General features: G+C 33.9%; 1 protein-coding gene and 1 long non-coding RNA gene across 3 annotated transcripts; both read right to left on the bottom strand.

The window, feature by feature from the left end:
• Nucleotides 1-812: 812 nt before the first annotated feature.
• Nucleotides 813-2524, bottom strand: LOC133823444 (uncharacterized). The gene is made up of 4 exons (XR_009888342.1): nucleotides 2390-2524; nucleotides 2235-2309; nucleotides 1702-1763; nucleotides 813-982 (listed from the first exon to the last, which is right to left on the bottom strand). It is a non-coding gene; the product is annotated as an uncharacterized LOC133823444 (long non-coding RNA).
• Nucleotides 2525-13641: 11117 nt separating this feature from the next.
• LOC133791641 (replication protein A 32 kDa subunit A-like) lies at nucleotides 13642-16701 on the bottom strand. Of its 2 annotated transcripts, none has more exons than XM_062229562.1 (10): nucleotides 16527-16701; nucleotides 16130-16240; nucleotides 15950-16047; nucleotides 15593-15634; nucleotides 15424-15501; nucleotides 14790-14868; nucleotides 14577-14678; nucleotides 14399-14478; nucleotides 14156-14224; nucleotides 13642-14005 (listed from the first exon to the last, which is right to left on the bottom strand). In XM_062229562.1, exons 1-10 carry the CDS (start codon nucleotides 16629-16631, stop codon nucleotides 13927-13929), a joined length of 843 nt encoding a protein of 280 aa, XP_062085546.1. In that variant the 5' UTR covers nucleotides 16632-16701; the 3' UTR covers nucleotides 13642-13926. The 2 variants fall into 2 exon arrangements, with proteins under 2 accessions (XP_062085546.1, XP_062085550.1); XM_062229566.1 differs by having other exon boundaries at nucleotides 14577-14675; nucleotides 16527-16699.
• Between the last annotated feature and the right edge of the window lie 2388 nt (nucleotides 16702-19089).

Raw genomic sequence — 19089 nt, 5'->3', positions numbered from 1 at the left:
TTATACAAAAAGAGTAACTACCCAAAATATGTGGGATAGTATTCTGCAGCCTTCTCTATAAATAGAGAGGCCATGCATCATTGTAAAGGACCGAAATTCTGATCCTTGAGAGAAAACTCTGGAGAATTCATTCTTGAAGAATTCCTAGAGAGAATCTTGAGTTTAATAACAAAGACTCGTGGACTAGGCAGATTTAACTGCTGAACTACGTAAAAATCGTGTGTTTACATTTGTTTTATTTCAATTGGCCATTATTAACTATCGTTTATGTGCTCTTCTTTCACTGTTTGACGAAAAACGGCGTCAACAGGTAGTAAATTGTGATAAATTCCCAATTTCAGTTAAATGAACTTGGAACTACATATCCAAATATTCTTCACCCCTATCAGATCGCAAGATCTTTAACGTTTTCCTGAAACTTTGAAAATGTTTATGATTTCCTATGCATTGGGTAAAGACATGAGTATCTAGAGTAATCGTCAATTAAACTGACGAAATACTCAAAACCAACCATGGCTTGTACATCCAAAAGTTTACAAACATCTTAATGAACAAGTCCAAGTGGTTCTTTGGCCCTATCACCCTTTGTAGAGAATGGACGCTTGGTCAGTTTGCCTTCTAGACAAGATTCATAGACAGATAATGTAACACCCTCACTTATTTTAGTTAAAACCATATTTGAGGTGTTACGTTTTAAAACTATATCATAATTTATTACTGCGGAAGTCTGGACATTTTTTTTTTTTTAAACATGAAAACTTATTTCACATTATTTACATTAAACATAAAGTCTGTCTCAAACATATTATACATAAGTATTAAATAACCCAATTTATTTTCAAAACATAACTTCACACTTTATTACAAACATCTCACTGATAACTGAAATAACCCACAAAAGGTCGATATGTTCATATGTACAAATCAGGGTCAGGACCATGCTTCAGTTCTCCTCATGTCATTCACACATTTCTTTCTCTACCTGCAACACAAGACAACTGTGAGCCTAAAGCTCAGTAAGCAAAGTAATGCATGCAATGCTAATGATTACCCAATATCAATGGACATACACAACTTCTTTTTAAAATTTTGGGCCCCTTAATATTGTGCACACTGTTTGAATTGGTCAATGCCTGCAGGGCTTGTTACACATACAATATAAAATCCCATGGGTTCTCCTCCGGATAGCCATCACCACAATAGGGCACATTAAAAACCTTATTCCATCCTTGCCCCGTCGGGCTCAAGAGTTAAGGCGGCCACACACTGTGGTGTCAATACATATAACAATAACTCATACGAAGGAGAAATAAAAATGGAAACATGGCAAACAATATAATTGGTTCACTAAAACCTAGCCCAAATTATTGGGCAGCCACTATAAGCCTACTATAGGCCTCCGTTTACACTTATTAACACTTTCATTTGCCTTTTCAAAACAGTGGCACTGAACTTAAACTTCTTATTACAACTTTCTTTTATGTTGCACAAAACTTGCAAAGGCATCATATAATTAATCATCATAATATCATGCATGGTCTTATATCATATAATAATTTACCATATCACTATTATGCCATGCATAAAAATTTATGATGAAGTGTCAATGTATGTTAATACCACTTACTCACAAAATATTCATATAGTGCATACTTTCACATAACATGTAATTCTTGTGTTGCAGTTGAGTACTTTACTTACATTCTGTCCAAAATATAATTCACCGTGTAACAAGTGGTGTCTTAGGTATTGATGTGCTTATCCTGAAAATGGCATGGATTTCTCATCATAATGATGGCAGTAATACATTGAACCTCTCATTTAAAAATACCCATAAAACATCATATCAAATTTCATACCCAAAACATGCCTAAAATGCCTTAAACCACCTAGATCAAGCATTAGATTTATCTTAGACATTTGGAGAAATTTTGACAAAGTTTCCCCTTAATTTTAGCTATCCTCAAATATCAAAATCAACCAATAATCAACATCAAATAACCTGCCATAACCATATATATCCCAAATACCAACATAATTCATCATAAAGTTATCATATACCGATTTTGATAAAATTCTAATTTCCTAGATCATCACCTAAATTAAATGAGTCTCCACATCTATTCAAACATTTATAAACATATATACTCTCTTATAAACTCAATCAAATAACCAAAAATCAGCTTGTACTCCAAGAACCCCAAAAACCTCATAAAACACAAAATTTCACTTACCGAGCAACTTTTCGGCGAAAACAATCTCTTCAAGCTTTTCTAAACCTCAAACCACTTGGAAACCCCAAGAAATATCTTAAAAAGGATAAAACACCATATATAAGCTTTCAGAAAAATTCAAAAATATGGTTTAACTTCCAAGTACAAGAACTTACCATAAAAAGGCTAGAACTAAGCTTAATCTACTTCTTTGGCTTTGCTTTCACTTGGATCTCCTTAGAATTTCTTCAAACCAGCCAAGAAATGGTTTTTGGTTTTATTTTCTCTTTGTTTTTCAGAGTAATGGTCGTGCAAAGTGATAAGGTTGATGAAACTTCTTTATTTTCAATGATTTAGCCTTATTGTATCAAAGTTTGACACCTTTCATCTCATCATTTCACCTTTTGACTTATGAGAACCTTATCACTTCAATAATTTCAACTTAATCATCTGCTAGGCCTATTATCCTTATGTGTAAAACACTCACACCAATCCTTAGGTCCATATGACTTCATACCCAATAGTTATGCTTACCCGATCGAGCGTAGCGCACTTATGCTAAGCTCGTTTTGACTTTGCATCAATACCACTGATTATGTATACCTCCCATCAAGAATTGATCTAATGGTTCTAAAACCATTTTTACATCATCAATGAGACCTTAATCATACCTCGATAACATTTGGTAAATCCATAAATACTCAATTTTACACCGAAATACTAGTAATCGACATTGTACTATTTTTCACTACTTAACCTATTTTGCCTTCTATATCTCACTTTCATCACTTAATTCCATGCCTTGTCCATATTTTTCATACTTTCTTATATATTGAGCATGTCAAACACCCATAAAAGACAACTCAAATGCCACAAGGTTAATAATATTGAGCATACATATAGACATCACATACACAACTTTTATACTTATACATGAAAACACTTATAAGAATATGCATATGCTCAAATTATACATATTGTATGATATGTAATGCAATGCAATCATGTGATTATTGGCTATATTATATCAAAATAATGTGGGTGCTACAGATAATTCACCTAAGGTGAGTTCCCTCAAAGGCTCTTCCTTTGTAAGTCTTTGAATCCTACCATAGCCAATGTGACATAGTCTCAAGTGCCATAAATACGTCATATTATCGTTAATGGTATTTTGAAGTTTATTGGGCCTAGGTTTAGCTACTTTGAATAAATCATTGTTAAGAGTGAGGAGTTCATTAGGGTGAAAAATATAAAGCCTGTTTTCCAAACATACAATACACAATTGTGATCCATTGGAAGAAATAGATATATTAGAACTTGTGAAAGTCATAACAAATTGTTCTAATTGCAACATGGAAACTGAAATTAAATTTCTACTAAAATCCAGAATAAATAAAAAAATACATCATTTAAAATTAAGTATTTATTTCTGAACTTCAGACGACCTCTTCCTCTAGCTTGGACCGCAACGAACGCGATGTTCCCAACTCTAAGCTTTAAGCCGCCTTTGTCAACTTCCTCCCACGATTCAAGAAGCTGTAAAGAGTTGCAAACATGGTTGGTAGATCTAGAATCAATAATCCAAACAGAATTATCATTCTCTAAAACACATGTTTCTAAGATAAATGAAATATAATCATTACCTTTGTTTTTCGCTGCTAGAAACTTGGAGCAATCTCGTTTCCAATGCCCCTTCTCTTTGCAGTGAAAGCACTTATCTTTACCTTTCTTGTTTTTCTTGTTTATCCCCTTAGGCATATGTGCACTAGGTTGTGCACTTGTCTTTGCAGGCTTGGGGTTGTTGTTTAGTCCACTTTTCCTCTTGTTTCCAGCTTTCGAAGACGAAGCTTGGTTAGCTTCAGCCTTAGCTGGATCAGCAGCAACAGCAGTAGTCTTATTTTCTCCTCTCTTACTAGGTCCACCCATGATAGACTCGAAATTCTGATGCTCGTTCATGAGCTGTGTCAGACCATAGTTGAGTTGATCACGAAAGGGCAGACACGGTGCCATTCGAGCATTTACGGTGTCATCACGTATGTGCGGAGACGGTGTTATCCAAGCATTTACGGTGCCATCAAGAACGTGTGGACACAGTGCTCATTCTGTGGATTCCTCAATCATGACGAACTCGGAGTTGTCACCAATCAACTCTACGTTGATATTCTGCTTCCAATTAAGGAAGTTTTCTCTAGTGAGTTTCTCCAACGAAAGTTGAGAAAGGATGAGAGTAGACACAGACACTACTTAACTTAAAACTACAAATTATCAATAAAATAGAAATCATTCACATTTGCTCAATAAAACTCCTATTCACACAAAATTTCAAGAAATAGCACAAGATATACCAAAAATATATAAGATATGAGAAACAATACCAAAAACAATCACATCTCTATTTCTATAAGTTTTTAACTAATCTATGATATACATGTCCCCGTTAGCGAGAGTCAAAAATATCACTAGTTAAATAAAGTTGTAAACTTATTTAATAATGGACACCATTATTAACAACCTACTATTCGATCAAAATAAGAAAACAAAATCTCTTATTTTATGAGCTAGACCCACAGTTTCGATAATCATAGATTTAGTCCTAGTAGTCACCGTAGGGGTGAGTCTAGTAGAATTTGACATATAATTATCTATCTTTTGAAATCTAACCTTGTCAAAATAACTAATGAACACCTTCCGTAGGGGGACAAATCAAAGCGTCCCGAGGCCCCATTAAGTTATAGACTGTGTTAAACCAACGGTGGAGATCAAATATAATTTTTAAAATAAGCTCATTATTAAAATTTTAAAAATAGTATTTTTATTATTTATGTTTAGAAAATTAATGACTATGGTTCTTCAAAAAAAAATTAAGATTACAATTTTTAAAACCAAAGTCCTATAATTTCCTATTAATTCTAAAGTGTCACATTGAAACAAATTCAATTAATTTAGAATTAATTTGTTGCTAATCAATATTTAGGTTTAACTAATATAATGAACCTATACAATTAAGTCCAACCCAGGTAAATGGGCTTTAACAATTGTGCTTGTATGGATGATGGTTGTGTCCAATATGCCGTTCCCACTATAAAGCCATCAATCTTCCATAACAAGTCCAAAAGACAAAAATTTAAACATTCGTTTTATTAATTGTTATTAATTGATTAGGCCAACTATAGTCATACGAAGCAAATGGGCATTCACAAGTGGAATCTTCCACAAGAGAGGAATTTAAACTTTACATATTCTAATGGGCCCAAATAAAACCTATAATTTTATGAATATTTTATTTAGCAAAATTCATGTATCTAACAAACATATGGGTCACTATATGCATCTAAGCCCAATTGTAAAAATACCACATATAGTGCAAACAAGCATGTTATAATTGGATGGGCCTAATCATGTTACTATATGAGCAATTCTATGAATTTATGCAAAAATACCACAATTTATTTCATTTGTAAAAATATCACAATTAATTATCTAGAATTTATCAAAAAAAATTAATTAATTAAATTTTTTCAAAAATAAGTTAATTTAAATTAAATTTATCAACAATTAACAATAGTTAATCTAAATTTCATTTATCAACAATCAACTTGGTTTAGGTTAATTTGAAAAAAAAAATATTCATTTAATTTAAATAGGATTTATCAACAATTAACCAAAGTTAATTTAAATCCCATTTATTAAAAAAAAAAATTTATTAATTAGTTGAAAAAAATTGATATTTTTCAAAATTTAACCAATTTAAAATTTTAAAGTCAATATCTTAACTGTTTTTCAAAAATATCTTATGTTGTTACAACAATAAGTTAATATTTTAACATTTTAAAAAAATAAAATATTAATAGCTATAACAACCCTAGAATATCTTAAAATAGTTAAACAAATTCAAATATCCATAAAAATATCTAACTAACAAATTTCAAATTTCAAATAATTTAAATATTAAAAACTATAGAATAAACAAATATTTATATTTTCAAATAAAGATTTAATAAAAATATCAAGTATTTAAAAGAAAATATCATAAATTTCTAATATCTTAATTCTAATATTTTAATATATTAAAAGATTTAAAATTAATTTGTTAGTCTATTTTTAAATTTGAATTTGAATCTTTGTAAAAATATCTAATTATTTAAATCTCAACTAACAAAAATATCTTATTTTAAAAAACATTTTTAAATGCAAAAATAAATCTGATATTTTTGGCTTTGATTATAAATAATTAATTTTCACATTTTTATTTTCTTTAATTAAAAAAATCGGATGAACAGTACCCGGCACTGTTCATCGCGCGAGCAGGTGGCTGGTGCGCGCGCAGTGAGCGCACGCATGGGCAACCAAGCCAAATTTTTTCGAAAAAAAAATTTTGTGCAATTTTTCAAACCAAAAACATTTTCTAATTAACTTTTAACATGTTTTACACAAAATAAACCATATATAAAAAATAATGGCATAGAAAACACAACAAAATAACCTAAAATTGGGATTATCAAAGGCATGAAAATAAAAAAATTAAATTTTTAACATGTTCATGCATGAAAATAAAGATTATCAAAGGCTCTGAGGCCAGTTGGGAAACTTCTACAGGATCTTTATTTATTTTCATGTAGATCTAATATTAAACAAATTAATATGAGATAACCTAGAACATGTTTCTAAAATTGAATTTAAAGATAAATAATGATAAGAATACTTACATTATACGCAGCAGAATGAATGAGTCTTGCCTTTAGTTTCTCTAACCCTTGTATCCTTTCTGTCGCAAAGTATTACCAAGAAACTGAATTGATCTTCTATTATCTTCACAGTCTTCCAAAGTATCCTTAGAATCACCTAGACTAGAGTGGGCAATTCTCAACACATGAGATAGATACAGAGAGAAGAAAAGAAAAGAACTAAGAAGCTTAGAAAAAGACTTGTGTTTAGAGAGAATCTAAAAAAACTATCAGAAACTTGTGTTTTTTACTTCTAAATTTCTGATTTCATTGCTCACTTTGCACTCCTTTTATAGGCTTAGTTAGGTCATTTATTTAATTAAAATAATCAATAAAATAATAGTCAATTAACAGCCCTAGGTCGAAATTATCATGGGCTTTAGGCCCGTGAAATTTCCCATTGGACTTAAAATCAAGGCCTGTATTATATTTTATTGATTTAATTAATTTAATAATTAATTAAATCCTTTATCAAATTAATTATTTATAATTTTAACCTTGATTTAAAATTATTTATTAATTTAGATATCAATTTATCTTAATTAATAAATCTGCCATAATTTCTCTTTTCTTCTCAAAATTACATAATTCTGTGAAACTATCCAAAATTGACCTGGTCAACTTTGATAATTCTAATTGATAATTAAATCAATTAATTGAGACTATCTAGATGATTTTATCCAAGGTACAGTGGGGACCACGGTCCTATGAAGTCAAGCTCCAATAAGTTATCATAAATCTAACAAATAAATTTACTAATTTATTAATTCCTTGTGACTCCACTAAAGACTCGGAATTGCACTCTTGAATTCATAGAACGCTCTATAAAAAATATAGATATGATATTAATTATCCACTGTTACAACCATAATTGACACTCAATTCTGTATAGACGGTCTACAATGAGATGGGACTAAAATACCATTTTACCCCTCATTGTATTTTATCCTTAAAACACTTAGTTCCTTGTAAATGATATTTCAGTAAACTAAAATTAATTATTGAAATAAGATCTCTATCATTTAACACCTTGAACCAAACTAAAAGGAATCCATCGTTTCACTTCTTCATCAAAAGCTATAGATGTTCATATCTATGATTAACACTCTCACTCAATTATACTACCGAGTTCCCAAGATGTAAGTATGGGCTAGTCCGTAGGGTAAGCTGGTAACGAACAAGTCAAAGAACTCAAATAATACAATCAGTTAGAATACTAACCACTCAGAATTGAGATTGAATTGACCTATGGTCAACTATATGATATGACTAGAATAGATAATAACGATATGTTTACTTATCCTATCAACTGTCAATATCGTTCCAGTCCGATGTAACAAATACATCTGATCTTATCTACTTAGCTAATGTTCTAGAAAGAACATAACACTACAATGTGTAAGTTGATCATATTGTAGATTGGCAAGTCAGTGTAAATCATGTGCACTGACTAATCTTAGGACTAACTTATTTTGAACATATAATCATATTTATATTCCACTGTGATTATGTCACTATAAATATGATTAGCTACATGCTCGTGATTTAATATAAGTTTGTATTAAACAAATAATCATGAAAATAAAACATGTGAGCAAAGTGATTGACCAAGTCAAAAAATGATTTCTATTCTTTTATTGATAATAAATGAGATTACAAAGAAATTGGGTTTTAATTAGGGCATAAAACCCTAACATGAGGTTGTCCTGGAGGTCTGACTAGTCTTTCCTCTCGGATTCGCGCCCGAAAGCCTTGTTACACCTACGAGCATTCAGGTCATATCGTAGGTCAGTTTGGCCTCGGAATGCACCACTGCCCTTGGGGTATGCTACTTTCATTTCCCCGTCGAACTCAATGTTTTCATTGTTAACCGAGATGCTGATGTCACGTTCTTGGTTAACAGAGATGTTTCGAGTATTGGCTCCTTAGTCGTTGTTCCTATGGTGATGGCAAGGTGCTCGGGGGACACCACCTCTAGGCCTCAAGCGATCCGTATTGGCTCGTCTGGGAAGAACGCCCTGGACTCCATGGGCGCTGACGTCCTGGCGGATCTCGCGCCACATCAGCCGGGTGCTTGGGAGGCACACCGGCTAGGTCGACAGGTGGCATTCCAACTAAGTGCACAGGTGGCACACCAGCTTGCTACCTAGTTGGTACTTCGCCATGGGGGTCCACTCGCAGTCCTTGGGCCGCCAGAGTAGCCCTCATGGCATTATCCATCTCCTGTAAGGCGGCGATATCACCCTCCTAGGTGTCGAGCTTCTGCTGCTGAGTGGCCACCTGATCGCGAAGAACCACCACTTTTGGTCGTCTACGCCGTCGTCTGTAGGGTGTCGATATTCCTCCTCATAATACTCGTTTTCTACGTCGTCGTATTCGACGTTTTCATTGTAGTCTTCCACCATCTTAGGGAGGTCCTGCGGTGGTGGACAACTGGTTTCTCCTCCCTCAACTCCGACTGGAGGAACTACATCGTCTGGTGCGTTTCTCTGAGTGGTCACCATGGCTATGTTCTACAAGCTTTCTTCACGCTCTCAATGAAAGCACCAAAATGTTGATTGCATTTTTCGCTATCAACCTAATCTTAGAGTTTAAAGAAAATAATGGAAAAGAACACAAGGATTTTACGTGGTTCAGGCTATAATAGAGCCCTAGTCCACGAGTCTATGGTATTTAGTGAGCTTGAAGCTTGTTAGAGCAAGCTTCAATGGTGGTTCTCAGGTAGCGTATATGTTGCACTGAGTTACAGAGTTTCTCTCTATAAAAATCCAAACCCTTTACAAGGAGATACCCAAGCCCTATTTATAGAGGTTGGGGTCATTAAGGTTAATCATCTATCATTAATACAAATTCCCCACTTTTGGGGTATTAATGCTGAATTAATACAAAAAGGGTTGCACTATATAGAGACTACGACCCAGGCAGATTGCACGGGACCCATTGCAGAAAGTTGTGTACCAACTTTATAGGGAACATGTCTCTGACAGTCAGGATGCAGCGCATGCTCGCCCATGTCAGGCGACGTTGTGGTAAATGCCGATTGTCGAGGTTACGAACTAAACACTACTAATTGAGGCTTACCAATAGTTATCAGATGATCTTATGAGCCCATACCCGAAGTAACTGACACCTGGCAGCTACTTCAGGTCCAAGGACCAGAATCCTAGACCTAGGAGATGGGCGAGTGAAGAGAGCTTCTCGGGACATGCCATCACACGGAGACATCCTCGCCTCGAGGACAAACCTCGAGGCGTGGCCTCACTTGGAGATTTGCTCAGGACATGGCCTCATCGGAAGACTTCCTCACCTCGAAGACAAACCTCTAGGCGTGGCCTCACTTGGAGACATCCATGACTTGGCCGGTTTAGGTTTCCTATAAGAGTTCCCACTCTGAGAACCGCATTACTTGTCACTAATTACTCCTAATTTTCACGTGTCTGGTGGTGAAAACACGGACAACAGAAGTAAATGTTTTGATTAAGGAGAAATATTTTTAGGTTGAAATAGAATATGTGTTAGAATCTTAGGAAACATGATAATCTTTCTAGATATTGTATATATTATATTATATAATTATATATGTATTAAGTTGAAATGATGTAAAATTGAAAAAATATATATATAAAAAAAAGTAATATGTATAACGAATCGATGCAGTTTAAACCGCATATATAAAATTCAAAACCACAAACCACACCGCGAAGGGTTCCAAACCACAAATTGTGTACAATGTGGGCGGTTTGATGAACACCCCCACGAATAACTTAGTATGCAAATCGAACTATCTTGGAATCCTTAAGCTCACGTCGTAAGTCTTCAGCTCGCGGCCGACATACTGGAGGTACAGGTACAGATCCACTCGGGATTTATATCTGTATATAGAATATTGTAATTTTTCCTAGTTAATGGAGAATATCAAGCAATTAATGTAATAAATGTAATAAGGAAAATTATCCAAATTTGTAAGTCATCAAAACATGTCCATTAATCCCCTATAAATATAGACAAAATGGACAAGAAAAAGGACAAAAAACTCTTGTATATCGAAACTCTAGAGGAATTTTCATAAACAATTCTCTTGTGAAAAATATAGTAATAATATTGACTCGTGGATTAGTTGAATATTAATCACTGAACCACGTAAATCGTGTGTGTTCCTATTTTACGGTTTGTTGCAAGCCTAATACTCTCTTAGAAATTTCTTAATTCCACGTTGACGCGTTGACAAAAAACCGCGTCAACAGTCATAAAAAAAAACTATCAATTGTGACTCAAAATACTTTTTTTTTTTTACAAAAGACCAATACTCATTTATAAAAATTGTTTAGTTCAAAGGTCAAAATACAATGTGGAAAATAATAGTATGCCTAGTAAACTCATTATCAATCATAAGTGCATACTAAGCTTATTCATGGTGGCTAAAAATGCTTGTAGTTACCGCATCTAATTGTGACTTTCTAAAAATTATAAATTGAAATAAATTAAATTTTGTCACAAATTTTGACTAAAAGACATTTTGTCCCAAATTATTCTTGCTGTCACTAAAAAGTTGTGAACCTTAAACACATAATACAAATAAAGACAACATTACGCAATGATAAAGAATAAGAAGAAGAAAAGAATACAAACTTAAAGCACAAAATATAAGTAAAACGCCATAATGTAGAGATGGAAGGGATCATTAGACTTGAATAGGTCTCAAAATATTTTGTCCAAAAACTTATTTCCTCTCTCTCAAGAACACATTGAGAATAACTCAAGGAAAGAGCCTTTAGGGTTTATCAAGTCTATGTTCCCAGCCTAGTGCTCTTAGAATGAGAATATAAAATATCTCAAGCAACCAAATAACATCTAACTATAGAGTTTACACTCTCCTTTGAATTCACTATGTTTGGTAGAGAGAGAAACGGGTGGAGGGAGAGAGATGAAGAAAGAGGTGAAATCTTTTGTTTGGCAAGATAGACAGAGAGAAAGAGAGGTCTCCCTCCAAACCCATAAATTTCAATCTCTTAAAAAAAATGGAGGAATCTAACAAAAAGATAAAAATAAAATATACGAAATGTTATATTCATCCTTAAACAAAGTAATGCATAATTATGTTAGAAAAGATAATATTTTAATTTAAACAATTAATTTCCTTTCCATCCTTTTAATTTTACTTCTAATACCAAACATCATAGAGGATAACTACTTTCCTCCCCATCTATCATAGTCTCCATCACTGCTATCCTCTCCCTCAGCCACCATCCCTTGGTTGTTACCAAACACCTATTCGACGTTTATGGACATAAATGAGTGAATTGGTGGTTTCTTGAAGTGTTTAAACCGAGTAAAACGACTAAAAAAACACTCAATGAAGTGTTCAAGCAATTACATGCCAGCTAGGTGACATATCGCAAGTACCATTGTTATTTGGTCCACTTTTGGCACTTTAAAATTGCACATAAATAGGTTTCTTCTCTTGAATTATGGCATTCGAAGAGTCTTACCTCCCAATTTATTTTGCTTGGCAAAAATGCCCCTGAATTAAAGAAACTATTGAAAATGTGTCCTTTAGTTATATTTTGTCAAAAAAATTATTGTTTTTGCTCACTTGGCTGGGGCAAATCTAAAGTGTAGACACTTGTCGTATTTAATTGATCAAGTTAATTAATTATTTTAAAAAATATTTTAATTGAATTTAAAATTGAAAAAAATATTTTTAAAAATTAAAAAAAAAATGTTTAAAAATCATTTTTAAAAAATAAATAATTAGCTTGACCAATTAGTATCGAACGGGTATATTTTCAATATATTTTTTTAGTTCTGGACACTTTTGCCAAAGGACTATAATTCGAGAGAAAAATCTTATTTGTCATAAAACCAAAAACATCCTAATAATCGTATTCATAATTTGTATCAATTATATACTCTATTACTGATAAATTTAAGTAAATAATAATTCTAAGCTTAATATCTTACACAACTCACAATTTATTTTGTATCACTATCTTAATTTATTTAATCAATATTATATGATTAATAAACAATGACAGAAGAGGTGTTAAGATTGGCCGTATTTGGCGTGAGGTGATACGAGAATAAAGAAGCCACGAGTAATGCAACTAGAGCTTGAACATGTCCGTTTGATGAGTTGCATTGAAGCGAGGGGTTATATGTTCAATAGCATATGCAAGTGCCGCATGGCCTCTGATTTGCCACACAATAGGCATTGTAGTCTGGAGCCTTGGCCGTTACCATGAGGCCTGGTGTCATTACCACGAGGAGCAAGGTGGACGACACATGAGCTGAGATGTTGATACTTTCATCAACAGACTCTTGTTGTTATTGTTGTTGTAGGTAGGCAATTCTCATGAGCCAGGAGAAGACTAACATCTTCATGGGTGTTTTTGTTAGTTGCCTTAGAGATAAGATAACCGATAAAATAAATGAATTGCAATTTGCTTCATCTTCCAAAAAAGATAAATGTGATATCGTGCTCTACGAGAAAGCCTCGCACAGGTCTGTTTAGAGCCAACGGCGACAACTTTGTATTAAATTTCTAAAAGCTACAGGGGCTAATGGCTGTTATTTCATATATGGTTAATAATTGACTTATTTCAGGTCCTTTTTAAAAATGGCCTTTTCCAGTGGAACCGGCTCAGAGAACCTCATCACTCTTGCAAAAGAAAATGTGGCCAACCCCGCCTTGCAAGTAAAGGGCATGTCTGTAACTCATCTCAACTTCGATTTAGTCTAGTGTAATTATCATCTCTAATCTCTAGTCTTGACTCTAGGACGAAGGATGGAAATTAGAAAACATTTTACAAAGCGCAAAACATTTTAAGTTCACCAAAACAGAGAGTATAACATGCTCCATTGTAACTAAACGTCTACCATTAGAACTACCATTAGAACATCCTAATAATAAGAACTCTAGAGATTGAAATGAAATGTACAGTAAGTAAAACTCTGACAGACAGGTACTCCAAGCGGAAGATAGATCAACCCTACGCAGCTGATTTGAAGTGAAATTCATCAATAGTTGAATATATCAAACCTTCATCTTCAAGAGATCTAATGGACTCCCTGGCAAAATTAACAAAAATGTGATTTAAGATAAATTGGATTGGTCACAAACTGCTGAAGAACCATACATTGCTCTACACATGCTTATAGTTATACTAAGTAAAAATGGAATATACATGCATATAAATAGACACAGATTAGAATGAGTACATAATTTTCTCCAAGGGAATTTTAAGCTGTTGGGAAAGCTCATCCCTGTGTATCCCCTTTTCCTTCCCACTGCAATCAAGAATACATCAAACAAGTGATTAAACAAGTTGTAATGAGAAAATTGTGACAAGAATTGTTGTAACTTAAGACATCAACGAATTCACAACATCTGAAAAATGAACAGTGTGATATTGGAAAAGGGAACAAAGCATGATACAAAGACAATCTTAATGCACAACTCACATGCTTGAAGGCAGCTGCAGATAGTCAAGTACCAACTGATCGCAGCCCTTTGGAGCACCAAAACTAATTTCCCCAGATAACTACAAGAAAAAGAAAAAAAAAACATAAAGTATCATATGTCAAACTACCCATCAAAAACTACATTCTGAAAAGAAGCCTGGTTAGCAAGAACTCATACCTGACTGGATGGTGCTATCTGAAATCCATTTGATACACTTTTCACAGGAGTGCTAAAAGCAGAGTCTGCAGCCTGAGTCTGATTATCAGCATTTCCTGGCTGCTTCAACAAGAATAAAAACATTAACGTATGAAGAATGGCACAAAATTTGCATATTCACCATCAAGATAACGCATTGACATTCATAACGCACAAATGTCAAATTATATTTACCTGAGATTTGGAACTCTGCAAGTAATTGTGTATGCATTCGATAAAGTGGAATGAAATTTCATCGAAGTTTGACACAGGCCTGAAACACATGAAACAACTGATTGTTTTCAGATTCACCTGTTCAAGTTCATATATACATCTAAAGGATGAAAAACAAAGTACAATTCACAGAAGAAATAGTAAGGACTAGACAAAGTTAATTTTTAAATGATGTCCATTTCAGAGCCATCACTCCATTCCAAGAAATAATACTTATTTGGGTAAATATTTGAGTTTTGCACGCATTAACAACATACAAAAGTCGTTTTAAACTTTCTTCCACATATTTTGAAATGGTATTTACAGAACTGAACATTTCTCACAATAGACAGTGACACTAAAGGATGAAAAACAAAATACCATTCACAGAAGAGAAGGTAAGGACTAAATTTTAACATGTAAAAAATGATGTCTAAATTCACATAAGCATCACTCCATTCCAAGAAATAATACTTATTTAGGTAAATAAATCACAAAGAGAAAGAGAATAAGATTACAGTTGTTCCTATCAAAACAATTATACAGAACAGGAGCATATTCGAAGTCATGTGACCCAAAAAAAAAAAACAGTTATAACCATTCAGCCCGCCCATACCTCACAGAGAAGGCAACCAATTGTCGGGTACCCTGCAATATTTTCAAGTGCCCATTAACCCGAACATACATGCCGTCTCTAAAAAATGAAGATAAAGAAACAAACAGATCAGAAGTTTTCCATAATTAAGTATCACCATGTATTATTCAGAAAAATGGTTGGAACTTACTCTAATCCTTCCATTTCCCTTGCATCAAAGTTCTCATTCACCCTGATAGCATAAACACAAATTTAAACTAGTTATCAACGATATAGAGTGTGGATGGAAGACAAAATCTAGTCATTCACGTATTGTAAGCATTAGTTTAGCTCACATGCAAATACTCCATTAATTTATTATGTCTCGTCATTCACATCCTACATGTATGTAAAATTATTTGCTTTACATTTTGGCTGTATTTGTTTAGTTCATGAAGTCGGACTTGCATAGATTTGACCTCTTGATCAATTTTTTAACGATCCTGATTGTACAAATTGAATATGAATGTTAAAAAGAAAAAAATAAAAAAATAAAAATAAAATGTACCATCTTCTGCATTTGATTCGTCCTGTTCCATCGTCCAGAAATAGACTGACATCAGTATTTCTTTCAGTTTTGTCAGACACCATTCCAACTAGAGTAACCTAAAGCATTAGATCATGTCAAAATCTCCACAATCTGAGGATTACAAAATAAAAAACAATTGCAAACAGTAAAGGGTACTACATTGGCAGCTTCTACACCATTGATCACAAAATTCGATTTTTCATCACCAGAATGATGCGCCTCACTAATCTGCTTCACAGTCACTGGAATCAACCCATGACTATCACGACCCTGCAATAGCAATGGATCCAACTAGCATCATACAAAGATCATACCCCCAAAATGAAAATACCCCTATTTATCATACTTGGAAAAGAAAAATGAAAAACCATTAAAGGATGAACCAACATATTAGAAAAATGAAAAAGAACTATCTAATCTAGATCTTCGAAAACGAGATAATATATGATTAGGTCATCGCCAATATTATACAGGATTTACTTCTTCCGTTCTCTCAATATCCAAACAGAAGATTAGGCAATATTGAATGAAGGTAGAAAAATATGGGGTTGCGTACCTTTGCCGGAGAGGGACCAGCATCGGTCAACTGAGATGACTGTGAGGACATGAAGCCAGCACCGGAGAAGGCGGAAGGGGTGTCGAACTGGCTGGCGGAGAACATCTCAAAAAACCCTAAGAGATAAATTTTGGGATAAATCGCTTTAACAAAGGCAGCAATGAAAAATTTAAGATACACTAGAAAACTAATATCACGGAGAAATGCACACAATATTCCCGCCAAGAGAGAATTTTCCCGCCAAGTTTTGGGCTTTGGTTTAATTACATTTGTATCCTTATCTTTTTCTTTTCTTTTCTTTTCTTTTGGTTTGGTCGTGGTAAAAGTTAATATAGCAATTTCATCTAGAAAATCGAACTTATGAAATTCGCATATGTATATTGTTTGAACATGCGTATCCAAGTAACAAGTTTGATGAAATTTTGTCGATTTTAACGAATACTTGATTGGCCTTTATATTTTGTTAAATGATAATTTAAATTATGTGTTTTACAAAATGAATCAAAATAGTACCCTATATCTAATTTTGATCAAAATATTTTCAACTATAAGATCAATTTTTAGGTCTTTAGTGATGCAATAGGTTCATAGAAGCGAAGAAAGTGGTCGAAGAGCAAAAAATAAAATATTATATTTGAAATTTTTTTGACCAAAATTGGGTATAAGGTATTATTTTGATCTATTTTGTAAAACACGGGATCTGAATAGTCATTTAACAAAACACAATGGTCGATCGCGTATTCGGGAAAAATACAGAAGCCAAACTGATATTTTCCCAAGTTTGTTTAGTATTAGTTTCTACCCTTGTGCATGGTGGTATATTATAGAGTTGTTTTTTCTTCTTTCCAACTCTTTTATTGGTTCATCGTGAATGATGAAGATTTGGTCGTGTTGTATGATTTACTCACGCTTGAGGATGAGGATGAGGTTGACAAGGTTGGCCGTGAGCATTAGGGCCCATGGAAAATTTTGGTGTTTTTATAATATTTATATATAAATTGTACTTTTGTAAATTTTTGGGGCCTTTTGTATGAAAAAAAAATTACAATTTTTCAAAATATGGTGTCTTTTTTAATTGGGGGCCCTAGGCACAAGCCTAGTCCACCTAAACCTAGGGTCGGCCCCTAGGATGATGATACATTTTATGTTGAAATTGATCAATCAATTAAAAAGGATGGGCTAAGAATGTAGCAAAATCATTAGTTAGTTGCGTTGTTACCACTGGAGTCGTTCCTCGAGGCCCACTAATCTATATGGTGAATTCCCATTAAAAGCTTGGTTTGATTGGATGAAGATTCAAAAACAAAATATTTGAATTGTTAATTTGATTTTAAAGTAGTTATTTTGAAAATAATTGTAATGACCCAAAATTTCTAATAAGTTTTAGGACCTTGATTAGGAGGCTGGGAGAGCCATAGTTGATTTATTATGTTATTAAATGATTATATGCATGTTTATGTGAATTATATTATAATATGATGATAAATGCATGCATATGGGTCTATTTTTAATTATAAGGGCATTTTGGTAATTTGGCCCGTTGAGGGCGTAATTATGTATTTACATGCATGTTAGTGAATTATGAATAATACCACGTTATATGTAGATTTGTTCAAGCCATTCGACATGAGACGATCTCAGAATGCAAGTTGTCGGTCTGGTCATAACGGGGTTAATTTCGGGGCTCGGGGTGAGTCTCGGGGTAATTTGGTGATTAGAACATTACCAAGAATTAAAGGGTAATGGGATATGATTTATTAGCATTTGAGGATATTGAGAATAACGGGAATTGGAGGGTGTTAATTATGATTAACGAGATAGGCGGGAAAGGACGATTTTGCCCTTGATGGTTGTTAAGGGTTTTAAATAGGCTTGGGGGCATTTTAGTCTTTTCACCCTAAGGTTATATTTAGCCATTAGAAGTTTGTGGAAGGCTGAACCAAAACAGAGCATCATCTCCTCCTTCAACCGTTCATCTTTTCTTCTTTTCTCCTTGGATTTTGAAGTTCTTTTCGAGGAACTAAGCTAGTGAACCAAGCCTTGAGGGTTTTGGGTTATGTTCTACCATTGAAGAGGGTGTAATTCTGAGCTTGAGGTAAGTTTTTAACCATAGAAACTCTCATTCTTGCTCTGTTTTTCTATTTGAGTTTCAGCTGGATTTTGAGTTGGATAATGGGAATTGGTGGGAGTTTTTTGCTAGGATTACTTGGGTTATGATACCTAGGTCATGTGTAGATGGTATTTGGGTTCATTTGGGGGTTTGAATGAAGTTTGGAAGCTGGTTTTTCAGGTTGGAAATGGAGGACTCGAAGGAGGGAAAAACCAAGGTTGAAAACCCTGGTTGTAGCGCTACAGCACCCATCAGTGGGCGCTACAGCGCTAGCCAGGGGCATTTCACTCTGCCAAGGGCGCTGGGGCGCTAGAGGGGTAGCACTACCCTACTTTTCCAGATTCTTGTTTTAGGCACTTTTGAGGGTTTTTGGCTCGGGGTTTCAATTCCTAAGGCTCGGGATCAAATCTACTCACCGTTTGGGTACAATTCGGGGTCCCGAGAGTGAGGTTT

The sequence above is a fragment of the Humulus lupulus genome, chromosome 1 (assembly GCF_963169125.1).
Source record: "Humulus lupulus chromosome 1, drHumLupu1.1, whole genome shotgun sequence".
Classification (NCBI taxonomy): Eukaryota; Viridiplantae; Streptophyta; class Magnoliopsida; order Rosales; family Cannabaceae; genus Humulus; species Humulus lupulus.
Note: the sequence above shows the minus strand (reverse complement) of the source record. Positions and strands in the feature narration are given on the sequence as shown.